The sequence below is a fragment of the Pieris rapae genome, chromosome 8, assembly GCF_905147795.1.
Source record: "Pieris rapae chromosome 8, ilPieRapa1.1, whole genome shotgun sequence".
Lineage (NCBI taxonomy): Eukaryota > Metazoa > Arthropoda > Insecta > Lepidoptera > Pieridae > Pieris > Pieris rapae.
This window is the reverse complement of record NC_059516.1, coordinates 9,356,780-9,378,932: the sequence shown is the minus strand read 5'-3', so window position 1 is coordinate 9,378,932 and position 22,153 is coordinate 9,356,780. Positions and strand designations below refer to the sequence as shown.

Sequence of the window (22,153 nt, the reverse complement as noted above, 5' to 3'; positions counted from 1 at the left end):
TATTTTTTTGTCAATAATTTTAACCATAGTTATTTTTTTTTAAATAACTTAATTTAAGTAAGTTTTGTAAATATGTAATATGGATTCAATGTGATTATTTTTTATCAAAATTATGTTCGAGAAATTTTATACGTGAAAACTTTTTTGTGAATTTATTTAAATTATACTCCAGTGTAGAAATATATTATTAATAATTGTTAGATTAAATTCTGAACTGTCTTATACCGATAAGCTAGAACTTTTGTCTATGTTATGTCCTGACTATATCTTATAGTCATTTACATCTTCGTATTTTAGTTTAAATTGTTCAATGAATTTGTATGCACGTGATTTAACAAGGAATTACGCTAAATATTTGTTTTTTTTTTACTATCTTTGAATCCACTGCACTAAAGCTTATAAAAAATTGTTTCTGTGTGTGAGGTGAGTATAATTACCGGGGGAAATATAGAAATAAACCGTTTGCTGATGATGCTCTGAATATTAATATCGATTTGATATAAATCAATGTCGTAGCCAACTAGCTTAATAAGCCGTTCAATTAACAGCCTAGCCGTTTAACTAGCGGCTAAATTTATAGTTGGCTACGACTTGAAAACCAGTATTTAAATTTTGTTTCAAAAGTTAGAACTGAGTAACTTCTACGATTTACCTTGAAGTTAGTAAAGTAAAGAACATATTTAACGTTTTCATGAATTCTAAAGGTAAGTTACAAAAATGTTGAATTTCGACATACGAGAGTCACAACCCTTAATTAAATTTAAAAATAAGTCAAATTAAATAGTCTTTAATTTTTCAGTATGTTTTATACCATCGTCAAGGGGCAAGCATCCAATGTTAATCCTAGAGAAGTACACATACAAACGCCAGTGGGAATGTATGTCTGGTAAAATAATCTGGTACTGTTCCCACCGACACCAGGGCTGTCGGTCTTTTGTGAATACTTTGAATAACGCACTTCACTCACGAGGACCAGATCATAACCACGAGCCACCATATTACTGTGTTAACCGAAGAAAGCTTGGTCACTATTAAAGTATTATTTACCGATAAAATATACAGTAAAGATTCAGAATCAAACGTGTATTAGGTACACTAGTATCCATCGTTTTTCAAGCGGGGTTTGAAAAAAAACTGGGTAAAAAAAATACAAACTACATATAGGTACAAAAGATTTCTTAAAAGATATAAATAATAGCGCTATGTACGTATTATTATAATTTTACAGTGACGGGGTCGGAAGAATATATATATCTAATTTTTTGGCTTTTTAGTAGGTCGCGACATAAAAAAGGTCGAAAAACGATGGTCCAATTCAATGAAACACAATATGTATCGGTAAAAATGCTATTGTTAATTATAATTACAATATTAAGTAATTAATCAAATAATGTGTTTTGTTAATTATACGCAATTATTATTAAATACTTTTTATTTAAAGCGACTTCTTATAATTAATAAAACAATTAAATTTTTTTCATACAAATAAAAACTTTATTTGTTTGAGTACCAATTCTTACTTAATGTTCTGCGACTATGAAAAATAGTTAACAATTTGGCGCGTACTAATAAAATGTTTATTTTCAGTAAAGTTCATATCATCAGGCCACGGGAAGCATCCACGCATGCTATACAAGGACTACACATTTAAACGTCAAAGGAAGTCCGCTGAGGGCATTATAACGTGGTACTGTTCCAGTAGAAATAAAGGGTGTAAGGTCGTTGCTCAAACTAAAAATGGAAAGTTTACCAAGATCCCTGGAAGACATAAGCACCTTACTCCGAAACGATGGATTTTAACGCGGTAACTCTTCTAACTTCTGAATTAGATCATCTGATAGTAACCTTAGTTGTAGTCTTTAACGAATTATGGTAATTTTTTTTAAATAATAAAATAAGTAATTGCGTGTAACGCGTACGGAGTCGTTGTCAATGGAAGTTCTTGCTTGGAGCACACCAAGGCGTCTACGTAGAATATGAAAGAGCATGGACCCCTTATGTCTAGTCCTGATAAATTTATCTTCTTAGTAAATTTAGGCAGAGATATTTTATTACCGCATGGACAATTTTAATTTCTAAAGGACACGTTCCGTCACGACGCAAATAAATTACTTCTTTTTTTTAATTTTATTTTTTTATTATTATAACATTTAATGTCTGGGCTATGCCTGACAGTAGGTAAATACTTATTTTCTTACCAAGTAGAATGTATACGCTAGTGTGCTTGACATTACCTAGTTTTTTAAATATTAGTTATGTAATTATATGAATCTGCTGTAATTGTTATTGTTAATTAATCGTACAAATATTTTAGGAGATGTTAGCTTTTAGCACTTTTAATACATAACAATATTTTTATAGGGTTTTATATAATCTATACGGCGAACGAACATAATTTACCATATTACTTACTATTAAGTTTATTACAATATTGTTATGCAGTTTATTGCTAATATAATTTTTTTATTAAATGTTACCGTATAGAAATGGTTTGTTTGTAATGTTAGTTTAGTGAATATATAATTTTTAAACAATAAATTTATACTAAAAAAAGTTTTTTTATTTGTAATACAATAATATCATTGTCATGAAAAGTGGTCTTTTGCAATGAGTAAGTTGGGTTTTATAGATTACAGCTGTTTATTAGATAACTCAATGTTTCTGAAGCGGAGATTATGTATACTTCACATTATACATTCACATTTTCAATTCGACCCAACGAAATTAAAATTTTACAGGAGAAATAAAAAAAACTATTTTTTTGATTTTTTTTCTCAAAAATAAGTACGTTGATTATGTTAATATTAATTAATCCTTTCATAAGAAATTAAATGCCACCTTTTTTGCAGCACACTTTATAACGACGCCTAAAGGAGGTCAGGTTCTCATTATTGGGGAGAATCGTTTTCATAAGGAATATGGGAAAGAAGATAGAAGCTACTGGAGATGTAGTAAGAGACTAAAGTATGGATGTAGGTCCACGATACGAATTATCCATGGAAATATCATTCCATATGGAGAACATTCGCATATTGATCATAGCTTTCTAACCACCCAGAACAACACTAGGATCATTAAATAAAGTTATTATTATTAAACCTTAATTTTTCCTTACAAATAAAATATTTACAACAAAAAATATATGAATATATAAAGAACTAGCAGACTCGGCCAAGCGTTGCTGTGGCTAAGGTTTTTGTTATATATTACATAGTAGTGAACTATTCAAGGTAAAGGGTAGGAGAACTTATGTGAACGGTAGATAGCTTAAGTGAAACGTTGGTACTTTTACACAGCGCCATCTGTTACAATTGTATCAAATATTAAACAAATAATGTGACAGGAGATTAATATATATTAAGATATATTACATACTATACTTTAGTCTATGGTTGTGTCTTTAGGGTTGGAACCCCATAGGGCCGTTCAAGTATTATATAAGCAGATTTACTACAACTAATCTCCCCCGTCCTCTTGTCAGCAAAAGTAAGCAAAGCTCTCAAAAAGAATCAGACGGAAACGTATTATTTTTCTTCCCTCTTTTCTCGCTACTTCGCGACACTTCCATACATTTGTGTAATGGAAGGGGATGGGTTTTAGAATTTCAATTCTATTTGCTTCGAAAATGCTGAATACTTGGTTTAGAAAAAAATTAAATGAAATTATTATTAAGAAATTCGTTCAACCATGTTGCAGTAGTGAAATATGTGAAGCACTACTATGTAGTATTGAACTACATATTTGTATTTGTTTTAAGCATATTCGCCTTATATGAATGAGAAAACAGCGAAAACCTCAGAAACCACTATAAATGACATAAATGATTTATTGATAAAGATGGAATTAAAAAGTTATTTAAAAAATGCAGTCAGTTTTATGTATTTTCTAAAATCAAAAATGCTTTGTCTCCTTAGTGAAAATGTTCTTTGATAACATTCACTACCATTTTTAGAATATTTCATTAGAAAATGCAAGATGTCCAGAGAAGAAAAGCTACTGAAGAAGAGTATTGCAGAGCGAGCTAGGTACAGACGTATTAAACAAGATCCATTGAAATATGCTGAGCTCAAAATAAAAAGAAGATTGTCGTACTGGAGCAAAAAACGTCAAGTGGAAACGATTTATGACTCAGAAGTAAAGCGTTTTCAATTAGGTTCTTAACCGTGTACCGTAGAATTATTTTAGAGCAAATTGTATACAATTGTTATTATTTCTTTAGGTAGGTTAGTTAAATTCACATTATATTTATTTGTAATATATAACTTAGTATTATTAAACTCTTCATAAACATATCTTATAAGTTTCAATTTTCCAATATTAAGGATTTACGACACACAATCTAATTTAAGTTTAGTTATAGAATATTACTAGAAATTACTTACGATACTAAATGATACATAATTTGCAGATAGAAGCGCTCATAAAATCACTGAAACAGTAACACTTGACAATGGGAATGTATCTGACGATGATGTAATTGAAGTAGTTATCGATGACACACCTATTGAAATACTATCTGATGAAGAAGAAATGCAATTGGAGAAAACTAGAGCTTCGGTTATAGAACAGAGTTTTGAATTTACTGCACCTCAAACGCCGGAAACAAGCTTTAACGAACGAAAGGATATAATAGACCCACTGACAAGTTTTGCTCCAATTGGTGACAACCAATCTATACTGGAGACACATATTACCAGTACGATGTCGATAAATGAAACTGATAAGGAATCGCCAACCACAGAAGTAGAAGTGAATGTTGATAAGACGTTTATTGAGACACCTGAAGTAAAAAATACTGACGAACCTAAAGATGATAATGAAGAAAATTCTGTACTAAGTGATGTAGAGAAGCTTAATGTTCCTTGTCAAAGTAATGAACTCGGTACTGTGATCACGGAACCAGTTATAAATTAGCACATGTATTTATCAGTTCTCAATATAATCAAATTTCTTGGAACAATAAGCTATTCCACTGTGTTTCGTTAAGGTAGTTTTTATTTAAACTGTATTATGAAGGGTTATTAAATCATTCTACACACTCTAGTTTCTTTATTCCTACAGCATACATAGATACATATTATAGAACATTTAATACAATCGGCATTATATATATATATATATATATATATATATATATATTAAAATTGGCCCGAAAATAAAATTTGTAAAATTTGAACCAGCTGGCCACTGAAGAATTTCCTAACCAATTCAACTTTGGGTCCTTCAAAGAAAAGAGCGTACCAATTCTTAAAGGGCCGGCAACGCACTAGAAACCTTCTGGCAATGTAAATTAATTATTTTTTCTCTAACTTCTTGATTACAAATTAAATAAAAATACAACAAACATCTAAAACATTTATTTACAAATATATCTTAATATTAATAAGGCTTATGTAAGGCACAAATTACATATAGTGTATAACTTACATATAGTGTATAACTTATATAAAATAACTATTTCACTTTACTTAGTATAAAAAAGTAAAATAACTCACTCTCAGGATTCTATAATAATATACAAATTGTGTAGATATTAAATCTTATAACAATTGGACCACCTTCGTTCATACGTTATATCTAATAAAACGTAGGCGAGTTAGTTATTATATTCAGGCTTTATGCCTTTATTATATATCTTTATTATTTTTTTGTTGGGTTATCTTTTCTTAGTCGTTCATTAAGAAGTATTAGGCCATTTAGATTTAATTAAATTGAACAAACTTATTTCTTGTCTTCTGAATCAGGTGTTAAAATTTAATAAGAATCAATTGGACGACTCATAGAATAAAATGTTAGCCAAATTTAAGTGTGGTTGTGATTTGAATATATTCTTACAATAATATTTTCGCATGTCGTTATACTTGCTCTGCACTTGTTCTGGATCCTTCTACAGCAAGTCCACCGTGTCCGGTTCTTATATTTCTCATGTTTTATGAATTTGTAAGGCCCAAAATATACGACTGGAAATCCGCGATTGGAGAGGCCGAATTGAACTAGAAAAAAATCTCGGTTATTTCCAAGTTGGTTCACTGATACTAAACAGTCCTTAAATATGCATATTTTTTAACTTCTTTTCGTTTATTTTTTAAATGCACAATTTGGTCAATTTTGGTTATTTACAAATCAAAAATTAAATGATCTAGTTTGTTTCATTTTTTATTTATCGAAAATGTTAAGTAAAAGTGTCGTGCTTACACCAGCTTTTATATATATAAAATGCAGGTGAAAATTTTGGAGGTATCTAAAATTAATGCACCTTATACACATTACCACAGCTCACTCATTTCTTCCAGTTGGCCTCATCGGAACCGGCATAGAATGCTTCGCGTCATACTGCCTCAGTAAGCAAGGGAAGATGGGTATTAATGTAGGAGGCTACCGATTTCGATTCAACGGATGCGCAAGAAATGGAAAGGTCAGATGGAGGTGTTCAAGAGGTCCCTGGTGCAAAGCTGCATTGCACACATACAGAGGAAGGATCGTGTACATCCAGAGTGCGCATAACTGTGGTCCAAAACCAAGCACTGTTTAAATTAATTTATTATGTAAGGCAGCAGAATACCTTTAAGGTAAAAAAAGGTTTATTTAAGAAATTACTATGAAAAGGATTCTCTGTCTAGTTGTGAGATATTGCAAACTATCTGTGCGATAATCTGAGATAATCTGTGGCCGAACCTACAGAGTATTATAATATCAAAGAATAAAGTAAACAGTACAAAGTAAAAAGCGTATTAAACGAAATCTATGTACCTCAATATTTTTCTGTAAATACCAGCTCAAGTGTTAGTGATGAAATTTTACATAAACAGGGTTGTCATGGTTATATCAATGCATATTATTTATTATATTGTTAATTATTTATTTCTAAGTACATTGTATAGTATACAGACAGTTTTATAAGCGCCGATATGATTTTTGATTGTAGATTCAGAGAAATGATATTTGACAATTTAATGGTCAAACTGTAGAATTAATTTTTGGTTGTAATATTAAAATATGGCAAGTTAGATTTTCAGCGGGAAAATAATAGCAGATATTTACTTCATTTTAACTCAAACTTTTGAAAGCTTTACAGTGGTTGTGGTCAGACTAAAAATACTAAAGAATTATGAGCCAAATAAGGCCAATTTACTCCTCAATTTTGTGTTTACAATCGTGTTTCTTAATCTAAGCTATGATTTAGTTATTAATAGTCGCAATATTCGATGCTATTGATAGTTATATTTATAACATCAAATTCATACACAATTGTGAAACTATTTTTGTAAATTGAACGTCTTTAGGATATAGCGATAAGCGCCATCTCGCGTCATTTTTCAAGTTATGCAGCTACAAGGTTCTGTTATACTTAAAGCTCTTAAAGATTTTATCTTTTTCAAGAAATCATTTTTTATCCATTGAGTATGACATATTTGCCTCTAGTTTAAACCGTTTAATTGGACCGTTATAGATTTTTTTAAAGGCACAAAATATGTTAAGTCATAATGTTTCTCAAACCCTATCAATATGATGACGCTGTCATCCAGGATCACAAACAGGGTAAAAAAAATTATGTTATAGATAAATTTTGATATAAATTTTCAAATATGGAACGTAAATGTGCAATGATTATACATATTTAGGGCCTGTTTCACAATGTCCGGATAAGTTCCAAATAAGCTATTTGTTACTTATTGGTATGATAAATAGTATTTTTGCGTTTCACGACTGTCAGATAGCGCTATACGTCATGAAATTCGAAGTATCTTATTTGAAACTTTTATCTTTCGAATAATTTATGTGTTGCATAGCTATTTGGCACTTTATCCATACATTGTGGAATAGGCCCTTAGCCTCTTTGACTAATGTACGATATATGTATAGAAGAAAGCCTCGTTAAGCGGTTACCTGTGGGACCTAGGTTTGATTCTTTAGCATACACTTTTCGAGTTCTCTACCATGAGTGCAAAAATTATTCAGAAATTTTATTTTTCGAATAAGTTATGTGTTGCAAAGCTATTTGCAACATTTTAAATTTGGATAAAGTAATCCATACATTGTGAAACAGGCCCTTAGTCATATAAACTGAAACTAAACTGACCTCGTTACTTACCTACCACAATTCATTATTATTGTGGGCCAAAGAACTTACGGCACATAATTTTATTCAAATATTATATTTGTGGAAATTCTATGTATGTTTAATGTGTCATAACAATAAATGTAACATTTCTACCTCTCATACACTTGTATATTTGAATTGTATAACTCTTATTCGTAAACGTACAATAGCGATTTTTCACATTTATGAGGTATTCAATAGACTAGTACAAGTAGCGGCACGAAACTCTAGCGCTGACCATTATTGAGCAGAAGTAAAAAATAAGGTACCTGAGGGGGGCTAGCGGAATGAAGAGCGTCGATTGGCTCTCCAGTCGCATTCCGGACCCCGCACCACAGTACACATGCAGCAATCCCCTCCACGTATCGGCCAGCGCTAGACTTACGTGCCTTTAATAGTACGTTCGTGAATAAGCGTTTAGATGTAGGAGAATTTGTTGTATATAATGAAGTATTAATAATATCCAACGATAATTGATAAAATGTCAATCAATTCCAAATTTGAATGTGGGTAAACAATTCAATATATGTTTACCTGCGTTGATTCAAATTTGGAATTGCGTTCTTCTACTTGAGATGACATTTTCTTTTATTCCTATTTTTATCAAAAAAGCTGTAAATTTTGTTACCATATTTATGAGAAAATTTTATCCTGGACGAATTTTTATCGCTTCTACCCTTGGAGATGGTGTATAAGTAATTTTAGTTTCCTTTGAGTAAAACATGTCTCCTGTATATATATTTATAAATTTTTATTTATAGTTGTCTGAATCATATTCACTGCAACATATGTTTATAACTAATATAAGTGATTGTGTTGTTATGATACCTGTAATGTGACAAATATTGCCAAAAAATACCTAGACGTGTAAGTGGTATGTGGTTTTGAATATAACTAGTCAAAAAGTATTGATTTTCATTAAATACTTGCAGACTAATACAAAAAAATCATCTAGTTGTTAAGATAAACTAATCTCGAATTCACTTGAACAGGAATTTAAAACATTATCAAAAGCAGTCCAGCCGCGTAGAAGTTTACACAGTTTAATTACAAACACATGCACAAAAGATACGTATGCGTCAGAAAAATAAAATAAAATTTTTATTAAATTTTTATTTACAAAATATGTTAAACAGTTACCTGAAAACACAGTTTTGTATATTAAGCTCTATTTATTATATAACAAGGCTGCCGGGCCCTAAAGTTATCCTAAACCAAAAAGTAAAAATTTAAATAATAAACTTTAAAGTACCAATTACTATGAAAAACAAAACCAATTAAATAAGTTCAGGCGGTTTAGACAAAACACTATCGACAGTCTCCTCACTAACATAATGTCACGCTTTGTCTGACTGTCAAAGTTATTTTGAGTCAAACCCCATGACAGGCCCGTAGAAAAAAGGAAAGTAGGTACATGAATTTGGATATTTAATTATACATGATATTTAATTTATTTAATATGTACCTTAGTACATAGGGGCCGTTTAATTATGACGTCAACAGATTTAATAGAGACAACAGACATAAAGCATTAATTTTTTGTAGTAATCCTCGAAAATTTCGGTTTCAAGCATATACAAATGTGGGTAATATGTGTAAAAAAGTGAATAATAACTGTTGACGTAATCACAAAATTGGAAAATCAAAGACCACCCCTCACCTCTACAGTGATCAATACTTGAAAGGCCCCTATCATTTTCGTCATAAACAGACAAAGAGACGAAATTTTTTTTATAAGGAGTTATACACTTAGGTTAATAAAATATTGCTAGAAACTGTGCATATATTACTTAGAACAAAAAAAATACTTATTTTACACCTACCTACATTAAATTGCCGCTACCTACAAAGCTGTTAAGTATAATATTTTTTACCTAATAGTTAATTTTCACCTTAAACGTTTATTAATTCTATCAGGATATGATTGCAAAATTTTAAAAGCAAGATTATATCGAAATAATGTGTTTCTTTATATTTAGATATTACAATCATAACTGTTTCCCATTACAGCAAGGATGACGTCACCTCAAAACTTCAAAATTCACGGAAATTTAAGCCTTATCATCAATGCATTAGGTGTGAAATCCTATCGCCGCTAATGAGTATCAGGCTCTCGTAAGCACCATTTATTATATCAAAAACAACTCACACATATCTTAAAAATACAAGTGCATTTATTATACAACTTAACCAAATAAAAACAACCGAAAACAAATATTTATCTAAAACTGTTTAACTAATAAAAACAGTTAAACACTTAATTTAGACTAAAATAAAGGGGTACTACTACAGTTTTATATTACACTTTTTAACGGTTATAAAAAGCCAAATCAAGTCGGCAGCTGACATTATGAACCATGAGTGACATAATATGTGAAAATCGTTTATATTAAAATGTATGTTAATTACCGCGAAGTTTTTATTTTTCATAAAATACGTTTATCGCGTGTATAAGGTATTTTAACTAAGTGGTTAGAGTAGTGTTAATGTTTTAACAATAGTTTTAATTATACTACAAATTCTTTAATTGTTCTTAACGACAAAAGAATCACTTGTGATGATTTGCGATCCAGAGACAACATTGTGTTCATCCTTTAAGTGGCCTAAAATCGTCTTTGTAAGGTCCATATCGTTATACTTCATAAATTGAAAATCACATATTTTACACGCATACACATCTTCTACTGCCTCAAATACTTTCCACACCCAATCACTTTGGTCTGAAACAACATTTTAGTATAGTGAATGTATTGAGTAAAAAAATTGCACCCCTGTGATTTAAAGCAACCAGCGTCGGTACTCTGTAACATCTTTATTCAATGTCAAAATCAATATTAGTAGTACATACTGATGTTCCAACTTTGCAATTACAGTACAAAAACTTAAAGGAAGTTGAAAATTTTTCAATGAAACCGACATATACTTGCCAGGAATACTTGCACTCTTGTTCATATATGTGATAAAGACTAACATTTATTGATTGTCAAGTAAGACTTAATCCAACTTTTAAAAAAAATTATAAAAAGATATCTTTTATAGTAAGAATTCGAGACTGTAAAAATTACCTGCAAATTTATTATGCACGATCTTAAGATGACGATTCATATTCCCTGTAGCATTTCCTCCGTGCGATATAATCCGCTTACAAATCTTGCAACGGGCGCGAGTTCGCGAAACCAGAGTGAAGAACGACCAGACCCAGCTACGTCGTAACTTTCTACTGTCCATACGTGAACCTGAAAATCAAATAACTCAAAGTGAGATCGTGATTAGGGCCTTCTGTACCAACGATTTATCTTATTTTCCTTAAGCCCTAATAATTATATTATAAGCAACATCAGCTCAGTTTTGTGTCACAGAAAGGATATGTATGTGCGTTGAAACTGCGTAATTTTTTAAGAAATAAAGGGTTATTATTTAAATAATCACCCATACCTTAACTAAATGGCGCTATGATGAATTTTACATTGTCAAAGCATAGTTTGCTATTTACGCGCATTTTTTAGACTATTTTCTTAAAAACAAATATAAGGTGTACCTTTAGTCTTCGGTGGTTGCACAACCTCGACTTCCTGTTCTGCCTCAATTTCTTTATTAGTTTTACAACTAATTTCACTTGTGTATGTAGAAAAATGTCTGGTTCGTATGTGACGGTTCATATTATTGGAATTACTACCCTTTATTGATAACACTACATTGCATAAACTACAACGATATATTGTCTTGGTCATTTGTACAAAGTACTTCCACACCCAACTTCGTTTTCTGTTGTATTCTGAAAAAATATATATGTAACGCATTTGATTGCTGGTTATTGTTACCGTTTCTCAATTTCAATGCATATATGTAATAATTGATTTAATTCAACTTAAAATGCTCAAAAAAAATGAAAATAATCCAGAATGCAGACAAAGATTGTTGATTCTTGTTTGGAAAAACCTAAAACAAATACTATTTGATTACGAGGTTTTATCTCACCTGAATTTTGCCCCTTTTTGTTTTCTGTTTTTTCCTCATTGGTTACTATGTAAAAGTTTTCATCATTTAAATCTGTAGTCTTAAGAGCATAATCATGAGGTGGCACACATAATTCCCCCAGTATAACTGGCTCCAGTTTCATGGTATCATCTTTTTCGCTTAACTGTAGAAATTCTATTTGATAACCCCCATCTGTATTAGGATGTTCCTAAAAAACAAAGAAAAAATTTAAGTTAATCAGGCAAATTCCTCATTTATTAATTCGTGTTATAGAAAGTAGGTAGATTGATTACATTTATGGAAAACATAAAACAGCTAAAGTAAAGTAATTTCAATATTTTCAAGTAAAATTTTTTTTCAAACTCCCTGATTGGTTGTAAGACACAAAATTTCAATCATCAACTTAAATAATTAAGCAACAGAGACAGAAACATGTTCCATGAAGGGAAATCTTTAGATAAACTTTACTAAATACATTAAAAGATAATTACATAGGTTTTAAAAACATAAAAATTACCTTATGAAGCTCTATAATTTCATGATGATTTTCCTTAAGGTGGGTGAGTAATTCAAATTTCTTTTCTGTAACAGTAACTTCAGTATCACAAATATTACACCGTTGTTTAGTTTCATCTAGGGAGAGAAAGTATATTGGTATCCAGACTGGCAGCTTCTCCTCTGTAAAGAAAAAAATCTTAAGAATCAAATTCTAAAACATTTCTACTTATAAATAAACTATACTGATAACCTTCACTACAATACATTGTTATATTAAGTAAATCTTTATAATTCTAATAAATACAAAATAAAACAATTGTTTATATAAAAGTTTATTTAATCACACTTGACTAGTTTTTTAACATCGTTATGAATCTTAACCTATTTAGGGTTAAAATCCCCTTAAATTAAAAATAAAAACAATATTAATTACATTTACAATGTGATAATTTACCAGGCTTTAGACAAACTAAAAATGTTATTTAGTAAAAATTTGTCTGATTTAAACCACAATTATTGAGGCACAATTATTGTTATTACTCTATACATGGAATCTACATCTAATCCGTAAACATAGGCTTCTTATGGTTATGGAAATCCCTCACGACTTCAACACCATATGTTTGCATGTTTATTATTGATATACAACCAGTTTTCTGCCTGTAAGAACAACACCATTGCTCAGCCCCACATTGAAGTTTACTCTTAAATGTATACGTATATCCTTGAAACATTATGTGGTGACCTTTTTTTGTTGGAACACACTGGACTAAATCATCTCCTGAAATTTAAACATTTGATAAGACTTACAAGAAAACAAACTTCATCTAAAAACTATTAGGTTTAGTAATATTACTGAGGCGAAGTAATATTTATATATCCAGAGTACTTAACAATTGAAGTAATATAAGAGGATAGTACAAGGTTACAGACATACAATTTTACTTAATGCATAATAACAAATACAAAACACATTTCATTGACTCGTCAATTTTAATTTCTTCATGGGACTGTCATCGACATCTGTCAAGTTTTGGTTATCTATGAAAGTATGTTGCTATATAAAAAAAATACGTAGTTTATATTAACTGTAAAACGGAATGCCGAATGCTATCAATATAATATTACTTTTCAGTTTCATCATAAGTTATTTTTGGTTGAATTTATTTTATACGTTTAAAACAATACGAAGAACTTAATAATTATGTTAACAATCTTTGTTTTATTAAAATATATCAAAATAATGACTATTTTTTTCTTTATGTTCGGACTTTAAAATTTCTTTTAATTCTGAATGTTTTTTTTAACTTTGCGTGTGCTATACTTGTTTTTTTGTCATAAATACTATTTTAATTTTACTACTTGTCACTAGATGGCGGTACGAGTCTTAAATGTCTTGCTAATTTTTTTCTTTTATATAAGCCACTACTATTCTATATATATATATCTATATATTCCATGAATATTATTTCGTAGTCTTACTGCTTAACTATGATCATACATTAAAATATCCCAATGATACGATAATAATAAGTAATCTCTTTATTACTCACGCATTAATTAAATCACCTAAATGTACGATGACGATGGTTCAATTATGTTCTGAAAGTTGTTTTAGCTCGCATACAACCGTCAAACGATTCCAAGATGCGATAAGCATCTTTGGACTGTGTCAACCACGTCCATTAAGTCTATTCCTTGCAAAATCTATTAGCCAAGAACCAACCTTCAGTCTGTGCTATAGGGTTTCTACAAAGTTTAAAATAAAAATTATAATCCTCTGGCGCTACAACACTATCTGGGTCTAGCCCTTAGATTGCATCCCTTTTTTTGATAATTTGTCAGAGTCACTTGACTCTTGATAATAAGCTCACTACTTAGTGAGCTTATGATTTAAGTAATGCCGGTGTTTTTATTTACCGTACGAGCAGGAGATAAAAACAATCCGCACATAGAAAGTTTTTCCAGCGCCGTCGGGGATCGAACTTACAACCTGTGATGAGCCGCAAGCAGTAGCCACTAGACCGATACTGCTCAAAGTTTTATATAAAGAAATTTGCTATATCAAAGTTTTATGAAAACCGCCTGGCATAGCTTAGACGGATTTTAAAAATACAAACAATATTTGTACAATATCTTATATCTACACCAGGTTGGACTTTATACCACAGAATCACTGTGACGTTTTTTGAGAACATCAGATATGACTCGAACGATTTCACGCAACAGATAAGAACGGTCATCAGGTACGCATTTCGGCTTAAATAATTGATAAATGAGTGGAACACGTTTAAATTCCACAAATATCTTTCCTTGCAGAAATTATTTTAAAAACCTAATTGTTTCATTAGGTTAGTAAAGCCGTTCGTTCCGTATAGCAATATAGCCAAATTGCATTTACGTCAGTATAAACAAATTTCAAGGTTGTCTTACTGGCCTAATTGTGTATCTCGCAACCTTCAAACTGGAGCACTTTTCGATTGATTTCCTATTCTTGGAATCTAAAAATAACTAATTTCCTAACACACTCCCTATTCAATCAATACTATCTTGTATTGTGAGACGGTGCTTAAGTAAACCGTACAAAACTATTGTATTTCGTTTATTTAATGTTAAATAAAAATCTGATGTCTATGGTTTGATTTGTTTATATTTAAGGGAAATAAAAAAAAGTCAATTGAATACCAAGAATATATTATTTTACAATAAGTAACATATATGTATAATCAATTCTTTGGAACAAATGTTTAGGCGCCTCGGTTATGAACTAGTTCTACAAGTAGGAACTACATTTGTCTCATAAAATATTTTACTTAATACTAAATCGGTTTATCTACGTATCGTACTATCTACGCTGCATCGCATTGAAGGATAGACGACAGTGGAGGCTATAAAATACAAAAAGACTTGATAATCTTTCAAATATGACAAAGCCTTAGAACATCTTATAGCACCCTTGAAGGGCAATAAGTTCTAAAATGATGCCTATCATCGTGAAGGCAATGTAAGAAACACTAATTTAGGAATATCACACACATATTTGAAATGCTTTTGCTATAACTCAGCCTTTGAAGTTTAAAATAAAATATACTCTGAGAATGGCAGTCATAGACATAATTAACATATATAAACATTAAATTATGGTAATGCATTGGAGATCATTAGTTTCACTTGAACTAATATTTTTTTCTCCTTTTTTGGTATGAGATTTAATTAATACATATGGGTCACAAGGCACATCAGATTAAACATTTTAAATATTTAAGATATATGTTTTATATTTTAGGTTGGGAATGTGTCTTGTTAACATCATACAGTTGTTGTGGGTAAAATCTCCTCTTTTACTCACTGCAATACTTTACAATAATGTAAATTTATTTCCCAAAACAATGTCATGGACTAATATTGGTATTATACATATAAATAATACTAATAACTTAATTTTATAGATAGTAAAAGATTTTAAGTAAGTGTAACAACATATGTTGAAATGAATTTCATCAACTGATTTATCAAATCACCTATCAAATCTAAGTAGAATACTAACAAATCTCAAAAATACAATTTATGTATGTATATATATATATATATTATATATATATATATATGTAGCATTTACCTACTTTGTTTTGATATTATTTTCTGATGTAGGAAGTCTATAAGACTTTCCATCAGGTGTCATCCAACTTGTTGGTGGATCATGATTATGCCGTCCAATAACTTGTATCACTTTTCCAGAATTATTTATCCTTAGTTTTGCAGGGCAGCATCTACTAAAAAAGTACCAACAATACCATAGCTGACTCCCATATGCCTTTTTGTACATAAACCGGAATGTATGATTCTGATACATAAACAATTTTGAATTTCCTCTTGTATTTATAAATATACCTGCAATCAAATAAAAAATTATTGTAAATTGATGTAATATACAAGAAAACAAAAGTACAGACCTGAATAAATAAAACAAAAATATTTTAATATCCTTTATTAACTTCAAGAATCAAACAAAATACAGAAAATCCTATATTTGACTCAACAGACTTAATTTATAAATAATAAGGTTTGTGTTATCAAAATTAAATAAAATATAATATTTTTAAATTATGTTGTAAATTAGATTCTTCACTCTCAAATCCTATGTTCACTCGTGTCAATTTAGAGTCACCTGTTAAGGCAGGAGTGTTTATATAAATAAATAATTAAAGATATTTATTTAAAAAACTGTTATTTCTTTTTTACAACGGCTAAAATTTTTTGAAGTTGGAACTGTACGAATTTTCTCAACCTAAGTTTATAATATTGGAATTCTCAAATATCCTAAATACACTACTCGCACATTCTTCAGCATAAATTAACTTATAGTAGTTGTCGTAGAGTAATAAAATGGAATAACTTGTTCACACACTAACACTTCTACACATAGTTGTATTTGAACATTTATTATTTATTTTATTAATAAAAAAAGTTAAAAGCGAGCGAAATAGTTTTTACAAAAACAGTTTATTTGTAGTTAAGACTTAAGTTAATACATCGGAAATTGTATTTGTCAAACTGAACTGTGGTAGACAGATGATTGACGAGACTAGTATTCTATCGTCATCTTTCGATATTCTCTGGCTGTCTATCCACAGATGAATGATAATCTCTCTCTCTCTATATATATATATTCAGAATAGTAAATAATTGTAACAGTTTATATATATAATATAACACAATTGTTCTGCAAACGCCACACCAATCAATCTGTGATTTACTGTAACATGAAATTTGAACCTTTCGATATGCTGAATTAAATGAAGTTATCATTAATAATAATCACTATTCTTGAAGCCGACAATAATGCCAGACGGCTATATTCATTGATTCATTTCATGAGTTGTCAATTGTTATATGTACTTGTCAAAAGGTAGGTAGTAGGCTGTAGGCATGTTGTTATATTACTTTGTTACATATATGTTTATCTGTAAACGTGATGTAAACAATGCTACTTGTGCGTTCTGAGTTTATTTACCAAAATTTACGTAAGTGTATAAAAACGCCTGTTACCTTAGTGAATCTAGACGTTTTCTTAAGCTATTTATATTTTTTAACACTATGCTATTAAAATGACACAACAATTTTAATTTACTTAAATAACACCTTTAGAGATTGAGTCGTTCATATTTACAATTACTGGGTGATTGTGATTCAAATTTAAAGAAGAAATAACTAAACTGTTGCCATCTTCTGTAACTTTAACTCTTATGTAGGCTGGGCATTTTTTGTGAGACATTTGTAACCCACCCTTTCCTTGTTCATGTACTTTTTTATTTTTACCTCCAAAGGTACACCAATATTTGATTGAAAAATATTTTAACTTCGGATTGATGTATCTATTAACATCATATTTTCTGAAGTTTTCTAGGGTTACACAATCTCTTTTATAGAAAATATATTGTGAAAACGTTTGATAAGTATTCAGTCGCTTTTCTAAAAGTTTATAGGTAGAAAACTTTTCATTAACTTGTAGACTTTCTGATTCATTTGTTTCTTCAATGAAAATGGTGAAGTTTTCTTTTAAATCTGATTCTTCTGCATCACTCTCTTCTGGTGGCACAATTAAATGAACATCATATCCATAGTCTAGTTCTGTTAATAAATATATTGCATTATTTATCCTGATCAATTTACATTCAGAAATAATACTATCTTATATAAAAATAAAAATTATTTTAGAGCCTTTATAAGTAATTAATTTATATACATATATGTAAATAATAGAAATTATGTGGGTGGAATTTCTTTAATAATTATTGAAATTTTCTAATAACCAATTAATTTAGTACATTAAAAGTTAAGTATAAGATTTTTATTATGGTGTTTTAATTAAAAGGAATATCAAATATCAACTTTGTCAATATAAGAAAATGTAATGTATTTCAGATTCCTGTCTCGACATACTCAAGATCTTGTAATACAAAATCACACTTGGAAGAACTTCTTTATTCTCTGCTGTACATTGGCACCTTTCCTGAATGTGGTTTTTGTTGATGCCTGATTGTGATTGTTTCAAGATGAAATCAGTCAACAACGACTAGTTACATTTAATGTTGAAGAAATGTAACCAAGTTTACATTGGAACCATAATAAATGAATTTAAAAAGTTTTGTTATGTAATATTTTTCAAATATTTAGATCGCAATTATAGAGGGTGACACACTAATATTTAGAAACTAATCTTACTAAGCTATCATTAAGTAAGATTAGTTTTTAGTTTGTTTTATTAAGTATTTATGAATCTACCAAAAATATAATGTTATTGCCATACAACTAAAACTATTCTCTTATTACAGAAGCAAATTTTATATCAACAAGAAAAGGAAGTATGCTTCTGGTACATAATGGATTTGCCTTCAGACTGAAAAATAGACTGGCCTATGGTAAAAAACAGTGGTACTGCACATCAAGGACAAAGACTGGTTGCCTTGTGGATGTTATATCTATAATTTGTCATGAATCAACACTTGTAGATAAAGTTCGTAATAATCACAATCATCCTCCGCCAGGATTTTATCGCCGTAAAGACGGATCATTTAAGGTTGTGTAAGCTAAGGTTGATTTTTTTGTATTGTAGGCTTTTGCCATTAATCATCTATATTAGAAATGAAGCATTTGCTACTATATTTTTATCTTAATTTTGAATAAGTACCTGAAAGAACGTAAATGACTGAAAAAAAGGCTGATTTAACGAACTACCTCTTTTTGTGACATAAGTAATGTTACAATGCATTACTTTATATTTTTAAAAGACTATGAAATAGAATATTTTTATAGCTACAATGAATTGTATTTTTATGTCAAAACTTTAAATATGAAGACTGTTATAATTTTTAAGGTGAAGGCATTATAAGTTTGCTCATTTTATATCTAAATATTTAAGGACTTAGTTAATGATTATAAGAATAAATACAAATGATTGACTAGATAAATGTTATTTCCTGTCAAAAATCATTAGGATATACATTAGTTTAAGTTCATTTTGCTTTTAATTAAATAAATATGTTTATTTTGCCATATTATTTTATTGCATAAAATATAATTTATTAATTGTATAAAAAAAGATCGAAACTACTGCAGAAACCTCACGTGGCTGCTAAAATGTAGTTATTATTTGCCAATTTTTAATTCAATTAGCTTCAACCTACTAAGATAGTAAGTGTACTATTTAATAAATTGTTAAGTAAATGTTAGAAAAATATTACAATATTCTAATAAACTACAGGAATTATTTGTAGAATTACCGAGTTTTTGTGTGAACTTTCAATGAAAGGCACCTGAGAAAAAAGAAATTCATCTTAATCAGACTCAAACACTAGCGGTTCCCGCAAAGCCTCTAATACATGATTAGGGTCAAGGTAATATTTAGGAGGATCATGCTTGTGCTTGTCTTGTATTGAAATTATAACATTATTTGAATCTGTAAAGACTACTGCATGACAGTTTTTAAGAGTTGAACAAACCCACCGAGACTTGTTTCCTTTTAAATATTGTCTCCGGTAGGTGTAATTACGGAACAACAGCATTTCCTTGCCCTTTCTGGATGTTATAACAACAGCTGTATCTGTAAATAGTATTTTTTTTTTATAAAATTAACTTAAAACTAGAACAAATTTTGTCATCTAGATATTTACAATGTAAGCAACAAAATTTATAAAAAATATAAAACTTACTATTTTCTGAATCATCTGTTTCGTTTTTTAGTTCGTGCCTGGTTGGAGGATGATCATGACAAACGTAGTTGGTTAAGATTTCATTATTGTCATTAAGAGTGACATATGCCGCACATTTTTTTGTTGATGCACAAATCCATCTTTCGCCATGGCGACTTTCTGCAGCCTTGCGATAGTGGTAACCATCATATTGCATAATTGTCCTCCCGCTTTGCGATTTCATGAACAGAATGACACCATGATCATACTCTAAATATTCTGGAGCTGTATCATAACACCTTTCTTCTGCAAACATAACTAAATGTTATCAACAATGATTGGTGCAAGGAATTGAAGAAATGGTTTTAAATAAAACATCATGTAAAAATTAAACTTTATTTTAAAAATGTACTTAAAATACCACAAGTTGCTTGAACAATAGTTAAAAACTTAATACGTTCTTTTCAATTTTTAAAACCTAATCACTATAACATAATATTTTCGCAAAATAAAACTTAAAACTACTTTAAAATATGTCGAACTCGACGAAATGTTATTCTAAACATTTTGGGCAAAACTTATTTAAAATATATTCCTTAAAATTGCTATCCATTGTAAAAAAAATTTACTGATTTCCAGAATATTATTAGAAAATAACTCATATTGTGCAATTGACGTGAGTTTATCTTATATTATTCTATCATGAAACATACGACACAAAGTTGGCTCGTGATTATGCGCATTTATTAAGCACACTAATTCAAATTTTTCGTTTATATGTGCGTATACGTCGCATTTTTTATCGTTAGGCTCGTTACAGCACCACCTGCTTGTAGCACCATTCACACTGACTTCTCTCCTGAATGTATGCCCATTTATTATGAGTACCTTATTACCACTGGACATCGTTACAACAATAACTGAAAAAAAAAGTTAGTGTTTAGTATTCGAAAATTAAAGCTAATCATTATCTAAAGGTTTATTTTCATATATTTAACAAAAAGCTTCTTCTGTTTAAACATATTACACATTTTTAATTTAGGTAAATTATTATGTCCCAGAAAATTAAACAATTCACATTTGAATCTCATTTAATACATAAGACTTATTTATACATTATGTTTGTTAAATCTAATATAATAATCAACTACCTAAACATCACTTGTAAAAATCTTCAAAATATTTGTACATTTTACATTTTGTATATAGCAAATTTAGCTTATTAATTTAAAAAACCTCTTAATATATTTTTTTCTTTTTTAACTCAAAATATGTGAGAATCTCATTAACCTGATGGAATCCAATAAATTTATTATAATGACATTATAACCGTATTATAATTTATCGTTGTGAATTTCTTACGTCCTAAACGCCAGTAATGCCATTTTTTTTAATAAAAGTATTACTTCCACTAGAAAAAACAGGATTTCTGTATATCTATACTATATTTAGACTCTATCATGTACTAAAACTCTATTTACATTTACAAAACATAAAAATTTTAAAGGGGTTTAAGGTGCCGCCATGGCGTACAATCCAGTCGAGGTGATTTCATAAATAGGTGGATCATGACAATGTTCACGTGATATACACACAAATTCATAGTCGTCGTTGACATGCAAACACACAGAGCACTTCCAAGGTATCCTGCCTGAGCAGTACCAACGTTCGCCTCCGGGTACGGGAGATGGGTTAGTAAAGGAGTAACCGTTAAGCATGAGAAGGGTAGCTCCGTCGATGGCAGTCACCACTCTTACTGCAAAAATTACTTACGACTAATAAGACTTTAAGGACTTATCCAATAAAATCAAAAATACGTTGCTAAGAAAATTAGAACTAAATTGTATGCATGTTTATGTAAATATTTATTTGTATCAAACGTATA

General features: G+C 29.8%; 2 protein-coding genes and 2 long non-coding RNA genes across 5 annotated transcripts in view; 2 read left to right on the top strand and 2 right to left on the bottom strand.

Moving 5' to 3' along the window:
• The first annotated feature begins 691 nt into the window (after positions 1 to 691).
• Positions 692 to 5,038, top strand: LOC123689414. The gene is made up of 5 exons (XM_045629298.1): positions 692 to 704; positions 800 to 877; positions 1,588 to 1,713; positions 2,850 to 2,972; positions 4,409 to 5,038. The coding sequence occupies exons 1-5, from the start codon at positions 692 to 694 to the stop codon at positions 4,912 to 4,914; spliced, it is 846 nt and encodes a 281-aa protein (XP_045485254.1). The 3' UTR covers positions 4,915 to 5,038.
• A 4,158-nt stretch (positions 5,039 to 9,196) lies between these two features.
• The window catches only part of LOC110998605 (protein tramtrack, beta isoform), a 297,133-nt gene continuing 284,176 nt past the window's right edge, over positions 9,197 to 22,153 (bottom strand). The window contains exons 5-9 of one of the 2 annotated variants that reach the window (XM_022267341.2): positions 12,597 to 12,757; positions 12,080 to 12,287; positions 11,640 to 11,876; positions 11,167 to 11,337; positions 9,197 to 10,821 (exon numbers count right to left, since the gene is read on the bottom strand). In XM_022267341.2, coding sequence (XP_022123033.1) covers positions 10,625 to 10,821; positions 11,167 to 11,337; positions 11,640 to 11,876; positions 12,080 to 12,287; positions 12,597 to 12,757 — 974 coding nt within the window. In that variant the 3' untranslated portion in view covers positions 9,197 to 10,624. Of the gene's footprint in view, positions 10,822 to 11,166; positions 11,338 to 11,639; positions 11,877 to 12,079; positions 12,288 to 12,596; positions 12,758 to 18,444; positions 20,181 to 20,289; positions 20,575 to 22,153 lie in introns of those variants that run through there. The other variant, XM_045629269.1, reaches the window with a different exon arrangement.
• On the bottom strand, positions 13,172 to 13,678 carry LOC123689403. The gene is made up of 2 exons (XR_006750382.1): positions 13,434 to 13,678; positions 13,172 to 13,358 (listed from the first exon to the last, which is right to left on the bottom strand). It is a non-coding gene; the product is annotated as an uncharacterized LOC123689403 (long non-coding RNA).
• Positions 17,508 to 18,724, top strand: LOC123689404. The gene is made up of 2 exons (XR_006750383.1): positions 17,508 to 17,601; positions 18,503 to 18,724. It is a non-coding gene; the product is annotated as an uncharacterized LOC123689404 (long non-coding RNA).